Source organism: Danio rerio, chromosome 12 (assembly GCF_052040795.2).
Source record: "Danio rerio strain M-AB ecotype USA chromosome 12, GRCz13ab, whole genome shotgun sequence".
Taxonomy (NCBI): Eukaryota; Metazoa; Chordata; class Actinopteri; order Cypriniformes; family Danionidae; genus Danio; species Danio rerio.
In genome coordinates, this window is record NC_141032.1 from 22,929,851 (window position 1) to 22,949,783 (window position 19,933).

Here is a 19,933-nt window from a genome sequence, read left to right on the forward strand (position 1 = left end):
GCGTGTGTGCCCTCAGAAAATCGGTGTGTTCTGTACCCTGCACTGCAGTGTTATCAGTGCAGTAAAATAGGATTTTATTTAAAAAGCACATGAAATCGTCGCCTTTGCATGTTTTCAAAATATGCATGTATTAAAACCCGCGTGTCAGCAGACAAGAAAACGCCGACGTCAGCGTTAGTTAATAATAAACGCATAGTTAATCGGATATTGCCAACTAACCAAGTTATTTCACAGCCATGATGGACTATTTTCTTTGGCCAGCTGTGCTCTTTACACTTCTTGCAGGTATAGTAGCAGTATTTGTTCTGGTAAAAAACAAACCCGCTCATCATCAAAGCAGTGTTGTTGTGGAGGAAGAAAAGAAAGCAGATGCTGGAGTTTCCTCACAGGAACAACACTGTGAGCACTGGGATGAATCCTGTCAGCTTAAAACTGTCGAAAAGAGACTTCAAACTGAGGATAAAACTTTAGAGAAAGCAAAGGTAAGGGCTTGTTTTGATTTATGAACGCTGTTGTCATTGCTTACAAGCTAGAAGAAAGCATAAAGGGAATTGTTTATTGTCTGTTTACTGCAGGATTTAAACAGAGATGATCTGGAAGAAGATGCTCTGGTTCAACCCACTGCACGGGAAGAGGAGCCTGGGATACGGAGTGCTCTGAGGGAGTATGCCTTTTCACCTGGTATTATAATATTAATAAACCAATTTAATAATCTATTAATAATAATATAATAGTCTCTTTTTAGCACACACAGTTGGAGTCAGCCCCCTGTATTATTAGCCCCCTGTTTATTTTTTTCCCCCCAATTTCTGTTTAACAGAGAAGATTTTTTTCAACACATTTCTAAACATAATAGTTTTAATAACTTGTTTCTAATAACTGATTTATTTTACCTTTGTCATGATGACAGTACATAATATTTGACTAGATATTTTTCAAGACACTTCTATACAGCTTAAAGTGACATTTAAAGGCTTAACTAGATTAATTAGGTTAACCAGGCAGGTTAGGGTAATTAGGCAAGTTATTGTAAAGCCGAAATAAAACAAACAAGACTTTTTCCAGTGGAAAAAAATTAAACTGTTAACCTAAAAAACATACTGTTAACCTTTAGAGACCTAGAGGTATTTTGTGGGAACCTAATGGGCCTATATTATTATTTTTTTAAAGCAGTTTTATTTTTATTTTAGCAGTCAGCCTCAAGTGTCATATATTATTTTAAACAGGAGAACCTGAAGCTTCAATCTGTATAATTTAAAGATCCAGTCTAAAATATTTATTGGTCCAAAAACATATGAACAGACAGAAAATATTACAAAATTTTAAGATAAACGGTTTAAAAAAAGTTGCATTTTCTAGTTATTACAAACAAAACCTCCTGAAGTTAAATTCTTTTTTTTTTTTTTTTAGAAATACATGCTATTTTGTTATATACTTCCAAAATAAATTTTGTCTACATCCACCTTTCCCTGAGCAGGTAATAGCATTTTATTCCAATGTTATTCTAGGCGTTTTTCAGTAATAAAACTGGTACATTCTATTTACTGACAATGAAGACGCCCAAGATGTATGCATTTTTGGTTTTCTCTTACTTATTTTAGCAGAAAGCATCAAGTGACATATATATTTTTAAACAGGAGAAGCTAAAGTTTCAATCTTTATCCTTAAAAATTCAAATTTTTCATTTTTATGACAAAAAAAAGATAAATTTTACAGAATTTTAAGAAAAACTACAAAAAATATGTAGCATTTTATACAGCTAACATGAACAAATTCTCTTGAAGTTTGCTTTTGTTTCTTTAGATAGTTATGCTAGATGTTTTATACATCCAGCATGCATTTTGTCTACATCCACCATTCCCTAAGCAAGTTATAGCAATTTATTTCAATGTTATTCTAAGACGTTTTTCAGTGGGGAAAAAAACTAGTGCATTTATTTACTGACAATGTATATGCCCAAAAGTTCTGGAAATAAACTAAACAGACAAAATAAAAGAACACTGAAGCAAGTTTGACTTTTTCCAAATAATATGTTTTCAGTTACCATAAACAAATAAACAATGAACAACTTCGACAATGAACAAATAAAAAAAAAAAAAAAAAAAAAATGTTTCAAAGTCCAAATAAACATAGTGCAAATCCTCAGTAAAAAATAGTTATAAATATTTACTATACTATAAAAAGTTACATAACTAAACTAGATTCAGTATGGACCATTCTTAGGTTTTATGTGCCAGCATGGATATTGTGTTGACCCTTCTGCTTCTCAACTTTTGGGTCGCAGACAAACAGCCGCACACCTTTTGCGTCCTTAGAAAACAGCAAGACCAGCACTTCGTCTTTGCTGTGTCACTGTTTTGTCATGTTTTTGTGCTGTTGTGCATGCAAAAGTACTTAGTACGGATCGGATCAGCGGATCAAATTTAGTGACACGTTTTTCACTATTATTATCATCCTTTTACGTTATTTTGTATCCGCCAAATATAACCAAACATCCGCGATCGATTTAGTTGTGGAAATCCTCTCTCGTTTACCCGTTTCATTCTGTGTGCTCGAGACCTGTCAACACTCCCACAGACAGTCTCACATGCTCTGCAAACACACAGAGATGCTCCTTTTTGGCACTTAAAAATTTGTCTGGCCAGAATTTCTTAATCTTCTAAAGGTCCAGGATTCAGCTTTTGCTTTCTAAAGCTTTGGTTAATCATGTGTGTTTTTGCATTAACTTTTTACTTAAGCCTACTTTCGCTTTTTAAAAGCCGGACGAGTGAAACTTTTAATAATTCATTCTTTAAAGGTGCAGTAGGTGATCTGCACCTTGATCACCTTGTAGGTGATCTTTCGACGGCAGGGAGGGACTGTTACAAAGCCACGCCTCTTGAAATCAGGTGCGCGCCCACCACGACACAACAGCAGACAACCTAGTTTATTCGCCAGTTAGAAATGTATGTAGTGGTTGGCCGGGTGCCGTGCAGGAATTTCACTTATTACTAAGCCACACTTACATGCTATTTTAGACTGAATATTTAAAGTAGCGGTAAACAATATCAGGAGCGCGTCACAGGCTGTCATTGTTCAGAAATGACCCAATGTGAATATAAAAGCAACTTTAACTCAGTATAGCAGGCTAGGCGGAATTGCGTTAATTACTGATGTTTTGTTGTTAAACTGAATATAAATCTACATCATCGATGCTGTAAAAGCTCGCTCATGAAACTAAAAATATTCACATCTACCTTCCACCGGGAGATTTCAGTGGCTAAACAACACGTCTGTGCATAGAACCCATTTATAACACAATACACTCTATATCAGCTCTGTGTGACTAAAATAGTTTTAAAACAGAACATTACCTCTCTAAAAGAAATACTTCAGCCATGGTGCAAAAGGTCCAGCGTGCAAAAGTAACTCCAATACTGATTCAGGAGTTTAAAAAGTTTCAATTCAACATTTGATTTTGACGCAACTGACAGTCTCATGTGCTCGTGTCGCTCATCTAGGCGTGCAAGCGTGGCAGGCATGCACACGCTAATGGCGGAAATGCGTGACCAGAGGTGCACAAAAGCCCAAATCTGCATTTGTTGACTGACTTTTTTTTACCCCTTTTTTTGCAGGGGTAGACCTTTCTACATATTGTCATGCTTTGCTGGAATAAATGTATAATAAGAATAATCAGAAAGCCGTCTTGAGGATTATTAATAAAATATGGAAAGACAAAACAATCTTGTCAGTAAATTTATTTCAGCAAGTGGCATATTTGGAAAAAGCAGCAGCAAAACTGAATCAGAGGATGGCTCATAAAATAGGTTATGTATATAACATAAGGGAATTTTTGGCTATGCTCAGGGGGATGTTTGGTGAAAGTGGAGATAAAAAGCCTGAAATTTAAATATTGCGTTTTTTTATGAGCCCAGTCTGGTAGGGTGGTGAAGCTGTGAACATATTGCAGTTTGTTTAAGTCTGCATATCATCTTTTCTACAACAGATGCTGAGAGTAAGCCTTTGAAGTACATGGCAGGCATGCTTAGGACCTGCCAGCTGGAAAAGATGATGACCAAAGAAGAGCTTGAGGAAGAGCAGAGGTGATTTCTTTTTTGTTCTTCACTGACACTCATGCTTGTAGTTTGTTTCTCTTGGTTTGTTTGGTCTGGATCAAAAAAAGGGAAGATGATACATTTAGCCCAGATTCACTTAGCATTCATACTGTCATGTTGTAAAATCAAACCTAAAGACATACACAAACTTAAAAAAAAAACAGCTTTTACGAAATATATCTTGTTAAACATCAACAACAATGTTGTGTGCTGAGCTAAACATAACTGAGGTGCATAAAATGTCCCTGGCATAGGACTCTAATCTTCCTCTGTTGTCACTACACTTTTAATCCTCTCTGTTGGGCTTTAAACTGGAGTGACACACAGAAGACAGTCATAAGCACTCACGACACAGTCCTCCTTGTTTCCCGTAATACTCGTCTGTTATAGTCATAGCGCCACCTGCTGTTGATTAAAACTGTGCTACAGATAATTGTTAAATTCCTGCCATGTTTACCAGCTTAAATGCATCAGGCCCACTTTTCACTGTTGTCATTAAACACTGTTTTCCTGCTAGCTCCAGGTGTTAGGGCTTGTGGGTTAAATTTACAGTGTAAAGGATTTTTTTATTTTTTTATTTACAATTTAACAATACAGACATACACTCAACGGCCACTTTATTAGGTTCACTTTACTATCCTTAATCCTATGTGACTTGGTTTCAACAAGGTACTGGAAATATTCCTCAGAGATTTTGCTCCATATTGACATGAGAGCATCACACAGTTGCTGCAGATTTGTCAGCTGCACATTCATGATGCAAATCTCCTGTTCCACCACATCCCAAATGTGCTCTATTGGATTTAATGCTGGTGACTGGGGAGGCCATTTGAGTACAGTGAACTGAGTGTCATGTTCAAGAAACCAGTCCGAGATGATTTGTGCTTTATAACATGGCGCGTTATCCTGCTGGAAGTAGCCATCAGAAAATCGGCACTGTGGTAATAAAGGGATGGGCATGGTCAGCAACAATAATCAGGTAGACTGTGGTGTTTACACAATGCTCAGTTGGTACTAATGGGCCCAAAGTGTTGAGAAAATATCTCTCACACCATTACACCACCAGCCTGAACTGTTGATAGAAGGGAGGATGGATCAATGTTTTTATGTTGTTGACGGCAAATTCTGACCCTATCTGAATGTAGCAACAAAACTTGAGACTCCTCAGACCAGGGGTCAGTTCTTTGTACCTCGCTTAAATGATCTAAGATGATTTGACAGGTCCTGGATCTTTTAATCTTGATAACTGATCTCTCGCTAATTTGGTTCTTCAAACAAGTTTGCTAATCAGATTAGAATGTCTAGATAAACTGATCTGAGATCGCTGCGTGTGTTGTGAAGGACAGATCTATCTATCCTTAAAATCATGATCAGCAATGCAACGATTGGCTGGCGGCACAGCAGCGTAATGACATCATCTGATTAATATTCAATTATCCATGTGAGCAAAATTACATCAAATTAGCAGTAAACGGCTTGTTAAATATGACACGCAATAACCTTCCACATTTGTTGTGAGCTGCAGGCTTTACACTTTCATGTGTCAAGAGTATTCATCATGTATTTCAATGCAAATCAATGTATTTAGTTCTACATTTAGAAAAGATTTTCTTTATTATAGTAGCCGTTTTTTAATTGGTGTAAAGAATAACTGGTTGTTTACAAAACCATTTTCATATTGGTAAAGGCGTCTGCAACTTTTGTGAAGCATCAAATCACTGGCACATTAACTGCCAAAAGATGTTTATGACTGCATAAATGTATTATTTCTTAAAAAAAAGTCACATATTGTGCATTTCTATTATACACAATTTGTACTAAAGCGATCTAAAAAGTTCATATCAATAAGTTTTCTCTTTGCACCACCAGGTGGCAGTCTTTGTACTTTTATTTCGAGGGTGCAGATTGCATAAGTTTTATTAATATGTATAACTTTATTTATTTTATTAATGACTATAACTTTATATATATAGTTAAAAATATGTACCATTTTCCTAAGTGTATATAACTACTACTGTAAGAAAATATCAGAATTCAGAACATACTTTCTGTATTATCTTTGCATGAACTGAGCCGATCAAATCCTGTTTATATGACTTGAACCTGCTCCCGATCAGGTTTGACCTAGCAGAACTGTTGCTATGACAACAACTCTCGGATCAGCTTTGAAGAACGAAACGATCCTGGATCGTGTCAAATCGTCAATATCCAAATCCAGCTAATTGAGTAATCCACGTACGAAGAACGGACTCCAGGCAATATTTTTCCAATCTTCTGTTGTGTAATTTTGGTGAGCCTGTGGGAATTGTAGCCTCAGTTTCCTGTTCTTAGCTGAAAGGAGTGGCACCCTTTGTGGTCTTCTGCTACTGTTGCCCATCCGCCTCAAGGTTTGACGTATTTGTGCGTTCAGAGATGCTTTTCGGCATACCTTGGTTGTAACAAGTGGTTATTTGTGCTACTCTTTGCCCAAATAACTGCCACTGACTGAATATTTTGTCTTTTTCTGACCATTCTTTGTGAACCCTAGAGATAGTTGTGGGTAAAAATCTCAGTAGATCAGCAGTTTTTGAAATACTTCGACCAGTCCGTCTGGCACCAACAATCATGCCACGTTCAAAGTCACTTAAATCATCTTTCATTCCCATTCTGATGCTCGGTTTGAACTGCAGCAGATCGTCTTAACCATGTATATATGCCTTAATTCATTAAGCTGTGCTCAAGACAAGGTGTTGTGGTTATGACAAAATGGCAGATGTAGTACGTCTGAGTTCCGTTCATACTGTAGAACGTACTATTCTAATGGCCGAGTAGTACAGTAATTCAAATACTACTGAGTAGTAGGCAGTTTTGGATGCAGCCTATGATTTTGTTGACAGCTGCAGGTTGTTTGACTAATTTATCAATTTATAGGCACAAATCTTCATAATATTAAAAATATACAATATAATCAAAATAAGCCTTACACTTGCTCTCTCTCTCTTTTTTTTGCATTTATAGTTTGCTCTTAGATGCACATAATGCAAATATTTTACTGTTTGCATTAAGAGTCGCATTTGGTTTGTTTAATGCCTTGTTTGATTTATGGCTAAGCTAGATAAACAAAGTGCATTTTCTGTTTGAACAGCATACACTTTAGCACAGCTCAATAGTCATATTAGATAAACTCAGTGTTATGTATAGATTCTTTTCATGATGTATATTTATTAATAAAAGAAATGTGAAAATGATCACAACACTGCTTAAAGAATCATGTCATTCTTTCTTCCCAAAGTTTTAATTTACATAAGAATTGTTGTATGATTTCTAAATGAAAATTCTTTCTACACCTGCCTCTTTTAAAATTAAATCCTGACTCTGGACCAATCTTATTTACACTTTAAATGGAGCAAATATTTACAAAGGCGTTCTTGCAGTTGTAGCAAGAAATGCATATATGCTTAACCTGTCTATTTGCCCATTGTTCCTTTAGACCCGGATAAACACGTCATAACAGTGCAAATGAGAATCGAGTTCACCCAAAAATTTAAATTCTGTGACTTGACACAAACTGGTTTGATTTTCTTTTTGAAAAATGTTAAAAAAGGGAATTATTTGCAAGCTTTGGAACCACTTAATGGTGGGTAAATGGTGAGTAAATTTTAATTTGTGGGTGAAAACTATCCCTTTTAAATGATTTGTTGACTTCACTTAAATGAAGTGAGTAAACCTGTTGCCTTAAAATTAAGTAAATTAAGTAAAAATATATATATATTTTTTTTTGGATGTACCTGAGGGTCAGTAAATTTTTATTTGTGGGTGAACTCTTTAAGCTCATCTGAAAGGATAATGTTAATATCTTTAACCATTATTTTTCATTTGTGCATAATTTTGGACAACTGGATGTGTAAATAGGCTATAAGCTGTCTTTATTCATGTAAATCTTTCTAATGTCATTTTTGTACATTCTTGGTCTGTATATTAAGTTTACCTATTTTTCTGAATAAAAAAAAGATTTATTTAAGGCTAAAAACAACATGTTAATTTTATGAACCTTTTTATTTTGTTACAATTATTTATTCATTCATTCATTTATTTATTTTCTTTTTGGCTTAGTCCCTTATTAATCTGAGGTCACCACAGCGGAATGAACTGCCAACTTATTCAGCACATGTTTTATGCAGCGGATGTCCTTCCAGCTGCAACCCATCTCTGGGAAACACCCATACACATTCATTCACTCTCATACACTACGGAAAATTTAGCTTAGCCAATTCATTTGTGCCACATGTCTTTGGACTGTGGGGGAAACCGAAGCACCAGAAGGAAACCCACACGAACGCAGGGAGAACATGCAAACTCCACACAGAAACGCCTACTGACCCTGCCGAGACTCGAACCAGTGACCACTGCGTTACCTTGTTACAATTATTTAAAAATTATTTGCAAGGTGTCAGGTAAATATTTGCTCATAGCTTTTAGCATGGTATCAGGATACATATCAGCAATATATATTTTATAAAATGTGTGTTGTGTTTCAGGGTTCAACGGGAACAGTTGACTGCCATCTTTCAGCTGCTCAAAGACAAACAAGAGACATTTGGTGAGGTGACAGAGAGTGATTTACAAGAACAGCTTAAACTCTACTCTATTTGACAGATCAGCTAAAAAAAGCTCTCTGTTGTGTTCAGGCGATTTTTATATTCTTTATGCCAGTGCTCAAGTTAATACCATTTACAAATAATTCACAAATGATTTTATTTGATCAGATTAATTGAAATCACAGACTTTAATAATCACTGGAATATTAGTATTGACATTCTTTAGACATTCTGTTGACTTTAAAGTACTTTGCCTCTACAGTTGAAGACATAATAGCAATGCGCTGTTGTTGCATTATTGGTCACACTGTATTTTACAGTACAATTCTTACTATTAACAAATCATTAACTATGACTTGTAGCTCAATAATCTCCTGATGTGTTGCTTATTAATAGTCTGACATTTAAAAATAAATGTGGTGAATATTAATAAATACAACATAAGTATTCATAATTTTTATTAATTTTAATAAAATGTAAATTCTTTTAAAATATTTCCCAATTTTGTTTAACAGAGAGAATATGTTTTAAAACATTTGTAAACAACAGTCTTAATAACTTATTTCTACTAATTTATTTTGTCTTTTGCCCTTATTGCAGTCCATACTTATTAGTTATTCTGCAAGATACTAGTATTCAGCTTGAAGTGCACTTAACTAGGACAATTAAGTTAACTAGTTAGATTAATAAAGCAAATCATCAGAGAATAGTAGTTTGCTCTGTAGCCAAGTGAATAAAACAAATCTTAAGGAGGCTACTAATATTTACCCTCGCCGGTTAAATTTTTTATTCCTTAAAATTTATTCTTTATTAAATGCTTTTAAAATAAGTCATTATTATTTGGGGAAAATAATAAAATTTTTCACAGGAGGGCTAATAATGGTATCTTTTTTCATGTATACTAACGCTTAATAAAGTATTAGTAGATTGTTAGGTTTGGGTTGGTAGAATAAGTCGACGTAATAATGTGAAGGACAACCAAATTAAAGTGTGATATTAAGCAGACCATTTTTTAAGGGAAGATTTCACCCCAAAAATGTACTCCTGAACTTGTTTCTCTCATCTGTTTAACATAAAAGAAGATACTTTAAAGCGATACTTTAAGATACTTTAAACCGACAACCATTGCCTTTTTTTTTTTGAGATTTTTTTTTTCTGCCGTAAAAAAAATCAATGCTTACAGTTTTTTTTCATCTTCTTCTGGATGTTCAACAAAAGAAGAAATTCATAAATATTTGAAATAAACAAAGGACAAGTAAATGACGACAGAATTTTCATTTTGGGTGAACTATCCCTTCAAACTCTGAAAGCCTGTTCACGTCAAGAACAAATATGATAATTTCATGATATGAATATTTACATTATTGCTTTACCTTTAAAGTCAACAGAATATCTAAAGGGAACCATCAAAATACAGTGATACCATAGAATGAAGAAATGTTTGTTTGACTTGTATGTATATATTTTTTTCATGTTCATGAATACAAAACTGCACATAAGTAATGAAGAATCACAAAAGTCTGAAAAGGTTAAGTCGAAAGTCACTTGAAGTTTATTGGCCAATCCATGTTTAATATGTGCAGTATGAACTGTAGTGACACTGTAATTACTCAGCTGTTTATCTTGCAGAGTGACGCTGCTTCATGTAATTGTGATGCCAAACAGATTTTTTTTTAAATAAATAAAACCTCTTTTTGCTTCATACTGTAAACTTAATCAACGCCTTATGTCTCAACACCGCTCACAGACCTGTGACAGCCATGGTAATCATGTCATTCATATGAATGGGCGGGCTGTAATCCATAAATAAACACACCGTTTGATGATGTCACGAATTTTAATAGACAGATTATAAAACACTGTTACAAGACAGTCAAACCTTTCACACCGTATGCATCTATATGGCTGGACTGATAAGATGAGAGAAAATTGGTCATGAAATATGCAGAAGGCTTGGGGTGTTGTTAGTCTCATACTGACTTTTTGTGTGTTGCTCTATCTGGTGCTTTGGAATAATCTTTCAGAAAACATTCACAGGTAAAGATTTGTATATACTGTAAAAGTTGTAAATTTGATTATTGGGGGTGCGTTTTTACCATTTCAGTTGGTCAGATTCAGAACTTAACAATGATTAGTACATGAATATCATTATTGGTAATTACACTGTATAAAGCAATTTAGTTGAATTACTTTCTAAAAATGTAAGTAAACCTGTTGCTTTAACAGCAAATATTTGGCTTTGCTTAAATAATTTGTAAACTTCTTGCTTTTAAAGAGATGATCTAAATTTAAAGAAGTGAGTAAACCCCTTGCTTTTAAATGGATAGTTCACTTAAAAGTGGAGATCCTGTCATTATTTACTCACCTTTCACTTGTCTCAAAACTGTTTGACTTACTTTCTTAAAATATTTTGAAGAAAGCTGTACACATCACTGTAAAACATGCTGGGTTCCACACAATTTCTTAATGTTGTCCCGACAAAAATCGATTAAGTTAATTAATCGATTAAGTTAATTAACCTTATTGTTTTTACAAATTGAAGTGGATTAAACATAAAACGATTAAGTTGTCCCCAAGAAAACCTCACAAATTGTGTTCATTGAGCTCATTTTAAATAAGTAGTTTGAACAAGCAGCAAGATATTTATAACAATTGACTTCCATAGTATTTGATGTTATTACCATAGATGTTAATGGTTACAGGTTTTATGTTCAAAATATCTTCTTTAGTGTTCAAGACAATAAAGAAACTCAATGATTTGTAGCCACTTGAGTAAATAGTAAAAAAATTTCATATTTGATTGAACTTTCCCTTTAAAGTGATAAGTCGACTTTACTTAAAGTAAGAAAACCTGTTGACTTAAAATGATCAAGTAAATGAACGGTGTGTGATTATACAAATGAAGTCAACAGTTTAAAGTTACAACGGGCGTCACTTTTTTTTTAAGTAGTCAACTTGTCGCTTTTAAGGCAACAGGTTTACTTTTTTAAAATTGAAGTTACTAATCACGTTTTACAGTCTATTTGGGAAATTTACTGTCACAAATTCTGATTGAAAATTGTTTCTATACAGCATGTGTATCATTGTTTGTTTTAATACTAAAATATTTCCCTGTCTGCATGACCACAAAATCATAGTCCTGTGTTTGCTTTACATTTTCCTCTTAATTAGCAAAACTATCATCATTTCTTCATTGATTTTGTCGCCACTTGGAAATACCAATTTGTTCAAAACCCAAAAACACTTGAATGTGGAGCGAAAGGTCAACATAACCCCCATTCCGGTTCTTTATAAGAAAAACTTCACCAAACTGCCAGTGTGGGACTTTGAAGATGTCTATTTGCGAGACAGTAATGCAAGAAAACCGGTAAGTGCTTCTTTTCTAAGACCAGTTTTACATCACATTGCAGTTTTTCAAAGTCAATCTAATCTTGCAAAAAATAATAAATCATCTTTTTTTTTTTTTGCACAGACCTGTCCAAAGTCTCTTCACAACACAGAGGACCCGGAGTTCAAGGAATCAGTTCTTCCTGACATTCAGCTGTGGCTGTACAAAGGTCAACTCAACATGTCAGAATGGAATCGATTAGCACACTTTAACAATCCCTTTGGCTTCATGGAGTACAATTACAATGGTAAACACAGCTCATTACTGGCAGGATTTCATAGTGCCTTTAGATGTGTAGAAACTGCGGCACATCCTGTATATGTTTGAGAAAGGGGTGGAGTGTATTTATTATTGCTTTACTTACATTTGATGTCCTCTGAACTTTTTAATGCATTGTAAATATTCTAATCAATCTTTCTATTTATTTAAATAACAATCGGGGTTCAGTTGCATAACGTTGATCATTGGCCACCTGTTTTGTGATAACATTCAGTTAGTTGCACAAAGTATTTTTACTTAAACTTTACAGTAAAATCTAATTAGTTAATTTTAGTTAGTTTATTAACAATATTTAGCTTCTGAAGATCAATACATTTGCCACCAAAAAAAATTTTTTTTTGAAGTTGTTAATACAAATGACATTTTAAAAACTTTTTGATTGATAGCTCGGGTCTATTCAGATATATCTTTTTTTATTAGTAAATAAGATTGACACATGCTTCAGAAAGGGTTCATTACAACTAGCATTGTAGCAAAATCCTGATGTTAATCAGTAAAATGTTGTAAAGTTTTGTATTTATTTATTTATTTATTTATTATTATTATTATTCATTTATTTATGTATATTATAAATCAGTTTTATAGCGATAGATTACACAAAAAAGAAAATAGAGTTGCCATTTACTCTCACTGATGTATTCTGTGTCTTCCTTGTGTTGATTCACATAATGACAATGAATCATGCCGTGAACAATATTAAGCTTTTTTAAAAAGATGCAAAACATCACAGAACGATCTCTCTATGACACAAGCCATACTTTACCTGATTTCTGGGGTATAGGATAGGCTTTAGTGAGAAACAAGTCTACGTTTAATGTATTGTTTAAAAGTATAGTTCAACAAAAAAAAAATTATTTGACAGTTAATATATTCACCCTCAGGCCTTTTAGGGCAGGCCATAATAATGCCAGTGACTCACGTCCCCCAATATCCTCTGAGGTGGTTATAAATATATAAACCTTGTACACAATGGCACACACACACCAATAGCCCCAAGTCTATTCATCCTTTAATTTTGAGGAAAGCCACTCTGAGACCATCAAAAAAAAATGGAAAGGCTGATGGCTTTTTATTTGCATGTTGTTGTTTTTAATATAACTATTAACTGTTTTTTCATCTGTAGGTTATGAATAAAAATAGTAATTGTAATAGTTTAATAAAAAAAAAATCTCTTCAGCTGAACATTAAAGGAAATGTTTAATTGAATAGTTCCTGAATTGCATAATGCAAATCAATGGTCACCTGTTTTTGAGATTAAAAATAAATGCATACAAACAATTCCGAATCAGGTGGCTCCTGAATATACACAGAGGCCAAATAAAGCCAAACAATCAGACGGTGCAAGAAATGCAACATTCTTTATAATATTTTTTTTAGCTTTAATCCACACCCTGCAGTGCGAGCCACTTTCCAAGACGTGCAAACTGCTATAAATTATGCTGGCTGGCACGATTCTCTTAAGATAAATGACTGTTTACCCAGGGTGTGGAAAATTGTGAATAATGTTCAGTTTCTTTTACAAACTGATTGTTTGGTGTCATAAGATCTCAGCGTATCATCAGGAGTTCAAAAGGTAATCATTGACTTTCATTATACTTTGACTACCAAGGACCACAAATTTAGCTAAAAATCTTTAATGCTCAGCTAAAAAAGTCAGCGGCATGAGAGTGAGTAAACAAACTGTAAACCTTCATTTTTAGGTTTAACTACTTTAACTGAAAATGCAAACCTTGACCACTGGTTGTTGTGCATGACTCTATACATTTATAAGCTCTCCTTTAGCACTACAAATCATGCTAACTTGCCTAAAATAAGCAGAAAAGTTCTGAGAAATCAAGGTAAATAAAATTGTCACAAATGTACTTTATTTTCTGAGGTAGATGTATTGATTGTGTTTAAAACATGAAATTGCAGAAACAACAACACAAAAGGGATTGATCTGAGTGAACCACAGTTTTGCATTAAGACAAATTGACGTAGTTAGGGTTTTTGTTATAAATAAAATATAGTTTTTTTTTTTCACTAAACCCAATCATAATACTCATTGGAACTCTTGGAACATGTGCCATGTGTCATATGGGACCATTGTTTGACTTTATCTATTCGTTTTTAAAGTTTAATGCTGGCTCCTGTTCACTAATTTTTGGATGAGCGCGAACTGGACATTTCTTTAAATTTTTTTTAGATGGTCTGGTAAAAACAAGAAGGGCATATGTAATTGGAACAACTGCAGGTTTAGTACACTGAAAAAATGATTTATTGAAACCACTAGGTGATTGGTAGCAAACAGTTTATATGGGCTGATATTAAGCAAACAAATCAAATTCAGTAATGTTCAGCTTAATTTGCTTGTTTAAATACAGCCCATATAAATTGTCTGCAACAAATTACCTTAAAAAAAATTGTAAATCTAATAAATCTTTTTTTTTCAGTGTATATTCTTGTTATAAAGGGATAGTTTACATTTCAAAAAAATTACGTTTGTGGTAGGTTGTTCCTCCCCACTGGCTCGCGAATGGCTGTGCATCGATGGATTTGCTCTTTAGTGTTTGAACTTTCAGCTGTGAAGATAAAACCACACTGAACTGAACTAAATTGAACTTCTATGTTAAGCTTCATTGTAAAAGAGCTATAAAAATATAAATGAATTGAAATAATGACAGAAATGACAGTTTTTGGGTGAATTATGCCTTTATAATATTTAGAGACTTGATATGTTTTCATAATTGACAAATTTTGTTGCTTAAACTTAACTTGTAGCCTTATGTTGCATTTCATGTGTATGGATGTTTGTTTCGTTTTTCATGGGTGATTGAAGAAATAAAAAGAGCAGTGGATTTGATCCCAAAGCCCAGGTCTTCAATATTACTGCCTGTACCTAAAGGCTCAAAGGATGGCTGTATCCGCTGTGCTGTTGTGGGCGCTGGGGGCATTCTCAATAACTCAAAGATGGGCAGAGAGATAGACTCTCATGACTATGTTTTCCGGTAAGAAATAGAAGGAAGGAATGAATGTAATGTTAACAGATTGTGATTCTGAAGTCATGTGTATTCCGGTTTTGTGTTTAAACAGAGTAAACGGTGCTGTTACTAAAGGTTACGAGGAGGATGTCGGAAACAGAACATCAGTCTATGTGCATACAGCATTTTCCTTATATGCCACTATACTGACGTTAAAAAAATATGGCTTTCACAATATTCCACAAGACGAGGTCAGTTTGTTGTACAATGGACTACACTTGCAGATGTTTAGTATAATTTGCAGTACCTAAACTTAAGTTTGAGAATCATTTGTTTATACGGTTGCAGTCAAAAAAATGTACATTTTATTTTTGGATAGATTACTGTTTATGTGGTTCTATTATTGTATTATGCATTTGTGCATAATATCACCTCTCTTAAAATTACTTTGTAGAAACATTTTGGTTTTGGTCAATAGGGTATCAAATATGTCATGATTCCTGAAGGCCTGAGGGACTTTGAGTGGCTTCAAGGCCTTTTACAGGGAAAAGCAGCCAATGGGTCATTCAAAGGTGTGAGGTACAGTATCCAGCACTACTTTTCCCAACACTACCTGTAGATAAAAACACTACAACAACACTTGAAAAATAGTATTGCTGGCGTTCATGTACTGAAAATATAACTGACCAATGAGAATAAAGTATTCTAATTAATACTAAACAAATCCTCACCTTGGAATTATAAGGTTCTATCTCCATTGTAAATGATTTTGAGATATTGAGCTTCCAAGTTTTTGCATCCCTTGTAGAAAACAGTATGTGTATAACATTAGTTTTTTTTTTTTTTTTTTATAAAAAATGTTAAAATGTAAACATCTTATAAAAAAACCTCATAATGTAAACAAGTTGTCATTTAATAAAAATATGTCAATAACTTAATTTTGACAAAAATGTCAGATACAACCTCATAATTCTAAGGGGACGAAACGATACAGTAAGATTCCACTAAAAAGCAGTTTGATTCTTCTGTCCTCAGCAGCTTTAACATAATCAATGAAAAATCACAATCAGAAGAGTTTTTGGGTATGCTCGATCTCAACAAGCAGACTATTCGTAATGAAATATATGCATTTATAATAACAAATATTAGATAACAATACTGTTATTAAAAGTACATGCTAAAAATGGTGTTAAATAAAACTACAAGTAGCACTTTAACCACACTAAACCATAACTGGTGCTATATATCACGAAAGAAACCACTAAGCAGTGCTAAATGGCACTGACTACCACAATAAAATGCTGAAGAACCATTTGTTTGTGTTAAATGACAACATCTTCTTTGTTTCAACTTATTTTAAATGATCTATTGGTGCTTCTATTTGAGTGCAACTGCTGGGTGCTGCAAATAAACACTTTACATATGGAAATGTATTATTTTAACAATAACTGATAACCCTTTGAAGACAGAGATGCTCCAAGATGCTTTTCTTGAACCCAATTGATTATATTGTTTCAGCGTTAAATTAATAGTTTTGTATCTCTCCAGAATTTTAAATGATTGTAGTTTTTTTTCTTCAACAAAGTCTGCATGAACCGGAATCTGTGACTGTTTTTTTTTATTATGATGCAGTACCTGGATCAATGAAATATTTAAACAGAAAACAGTGGGCGTGGCTTGTTTTTGTACTGCAAGCTGATTGGATGTAGTAAAGTAGACAATTAATTCAGAAAGAATTGGATAAGGGTTTTGGGAGAGTGATTTCAACCTAATAGACACCTCCTACTCGCAGTTAGAGGGGCGTGGTTAGGTATGTTAACCACACTCAATACCTCATACAGACTTAATCTGAGATTTTAACTGTAAGTGCTTGTTCAGATTTTCATTTTAGATTACAAGAGCAATTTTTTTTCTTAATGACACAGATGAATTGTTCACCACAAAACTAGCAATGTAAGCTAACAATCAATAAGGCTTGTTTTGATTTCATGCTGTACAGTCTGCTGTATTTTGTCTGGTTTCCATATGCTACATATTTCTAAAATAATATATATATTTTTATTGTGTCATGGTTTCGCATCGTGTCTGGTTGGAACACAGTAAAAAAGCCTTAATGCTACTTTATTATTGCTATTGATATTCAGAAAGAGTAGTTCAAAAATAATTTGATTTAAAAAATAATAACCATCATTTGCATTTGTTCTTCCATAGACCACTGAATTTTTTCAATGGGCATTTCAACGAGAGCAGATTTAACGTTCTACACCCCGATTTCCTTCGTTACATTCGCAACAGGTAACAAAAGTGAACAGTTTGTCAGGTCATTGAACAACCTGAGATCTGTTTCTTCTCAATGAAACTTATTTTTTCTTTTCTTTTTCTCCAGATTCATGCCATCTAAACAGATGCAGGGCAATTACTGGGCAATGTACCGCCCGACCAATGGAGCATTTGCCTTGTTTTTGGCTATTCACACATGTGATATTGTAAGCAAATGGATTTTTTTCTATTAGTTCAACTCAGTCTTGAACAAATAATTCTACAGTTTTTTATGTATCAATAATACTTTATGAACGTCACTTGCTTTATGTCCAATATCAGGTGAATGCCTATGGATTTATCACTGAAGACCATCATAAATACTCCAACTATTATTATGAGAAGTTCAAGAAAACCAGTGTCATTTTCTATATTAACCATGACTATGGGCTGGAGATTAAGACATGGAAGAAACTACACGACTCTGGAATCATCAGACTCTTTCAAAGACACTGACATAGTCATGTGAAAAAGTTTGGACACTGTACGTTAATTATATTTTTCATAACAAGACATAAAAAAACAACACACATGGCTTTTCTATCTTCTTGTTAAACAATGACACCATGTGAGATGTCATGTGGTGTTGTTGAGCTAAGATTTTATTGTCCAAATTTTAAGACCTGCCAAGGACCATAATGTTTTTTTTTTTTTTGATATTGAAAACCATAAAATTGAATAGGCTGTCATAACTTTTTCACGACTACGTAATAAACAACAAGACGGAGGATCACTGTTCTGACAACAGACAATATTTACAAATTGAGAATCTGTAAGAAACTGTCTAAGAAACAGAGGCTCTTTGTTTTAGTTTTTATGAAGGAGAGACAGGTGATATTTATTGAAATATTTTTAAAGGGTTGGGTTTGCGCATGCTTTAACCTTCCTTCAATTTGATAGAATTCACTATTTATTTTCAAGTTTGTTGTATTCTTATTTTGATATTTCTTACAAGTATTTATAACATCAGCACTTTTTCTGATATTTTGTTCAGCTGGGCTATCATTGCCATGCTTCCGTAACTTTATAGAAATGAGTTATTTATTGATATTTAGTTCTGTCTGTTTTAACTATACTTAGTTTTGAGATTTACATTTTAAGTATATTTTAACATACAACATATTCCCTGTCATAAATCCCAATAACTGTTAACAAATCCCAGAAATCTGCATTGATACACTTCATTAAACTTGAGAAACAATAAGATAAAAAAGAAAAAAAGACTGGTTCTTTTCTTATTGAATTAGCTTGTTGATTTATTCCATATAGAAGCACACTCTTATGAAATACATGTTTTGTTTAACCTCCTAGGGCTTGGTGGCCACAAATGTGGAATCAATCAGTGATTAAAGAGATTATCTTAAAGACAGGACTTTCTGTATGAAAACAGGTTTTTATGAATAAAGCGCAAGTTACATTTCTTCTGAATACCTCCTCATGTACAGTAGAGGTGCATAAGGTGCAGAGAAGCTGACTTAAACTTGCTCAGAGAAAAGCTGTTGTTATCAATCATTGTTTACTTCACTAAATCAGTTTAATGGTGAAGGGATTGATCCAATAAGCCTATTGACAGGAGGTTTGCGGGGAAAAATGTCATGCTCCCTTATAAAAGTATGAGCAAAAAATGTTGTTTTTATTCTCTGACAGTCAAAACATGTTAATCTATTAATGCATAAAAACAGTTAGGAAAAAGTGTTTTATGGAAATATGGACCATAAGTCTACATATATGGACATAATTTTTTTCTCTAAATAGTACATCATGATGATACAGTATTTTATTCTAATTTGGTTCTGATAAGCCCAAATAGCAAAGAGAAATAAAAAATGCATGTAAAAAAACAGCTTGGGCCTGAGAAGCAAATTTCCTGCTGATATCTGACAGTACACATTCAATGTTCATTCAAAGCATGTATTTATTTTAGGATTGAAGGACGCGGAACTAGTCATCACACTTCCTGCTTTGAGTGTTTGTCAGGGTTGAGTAACCTTTGAAAGTCAATTGCTCATACACAAAGAGTTTTTCTTATAAAATGTAATTAATCACTGACTGCCCTTGCCATGTGACTTTTTGTCTTATATTTATAGCATGAGATTAATATGAGCAATTTCACATAATTTGTCCTGAATAGTGTAAAGTGATGTTAGATTTAATGAAGCTTCAAAAGAAAAAGAAAAATCAATGTCTTTTGCCAAATCCAGAGTAGTGCACTTGGAAAGAATGCAGCCCAGAACTTTAGTGTGTCTCCAGTGAATACAGCAATGTTTAGATTCTGCTTTAAATGAATCAGATAAACCAATGATTCACTGATTCAGT

General features: G+C 33.7%; 2 protein-coding genes across 4 annotated transcripts; both read left to right on the forward strand.

Moving 5' to 3' along the window:
• mxra7 (matrix-remodelling associated 7) lies at positions 1–10,382 on the forward strand. Of its 2 annotated transcripts, none has more exon segments than NM_001423233.1 (4): positions 1–482; positions 576–681; positions 3,986–4,082; positions 8,612–10,373. In NM_001423233.1, coding segments are annotated over 4 exon segments (564 nt in total). In that variant the 5' UTR covers positions 1–236; the 3' UTR covers positions 8,727–10,373.
• Positions 10,383–10,555: 173 nt separating this feature from the next.
• st6galnac1.1 (ST6 (alpha-N-acetyl-neuraminyl-2,3-beta-galactosyl-1,3)-N-acetylgalactosaminide alpha-2,6-sialyltransferase 1, tandem duplicate 1) lies at positions 10,556–18,984 on the forward strand. 2 transcript variants are annotated; one of them, XM_087275212.1, is made up of 9 exons: positions 10,556–11,512; positions 11,648–12,038; positions 12,144–12,306; positions 15,157–15,325; positions 15,411–15,549; positions 15,777–15,877; positions 17,510–17,593; positions 17,685–17,784; positions 17,900–18,984. In XM_087275212.1, exons 2-9 carry the CDS (start codon positions 11,745–11,747, stop codon positions 18,071–18,073), a joined length of 1,224 nt encoding a protein of 407 aa, XP_087131338.1. In that variant the 5' UTR covers positions 10,556–11,512; positions 11,648–11,744; the 3' UTR covers positions 18,074–18,984.
• Positions 18,985–19,933: the final 949 nt, after the last annotated feature.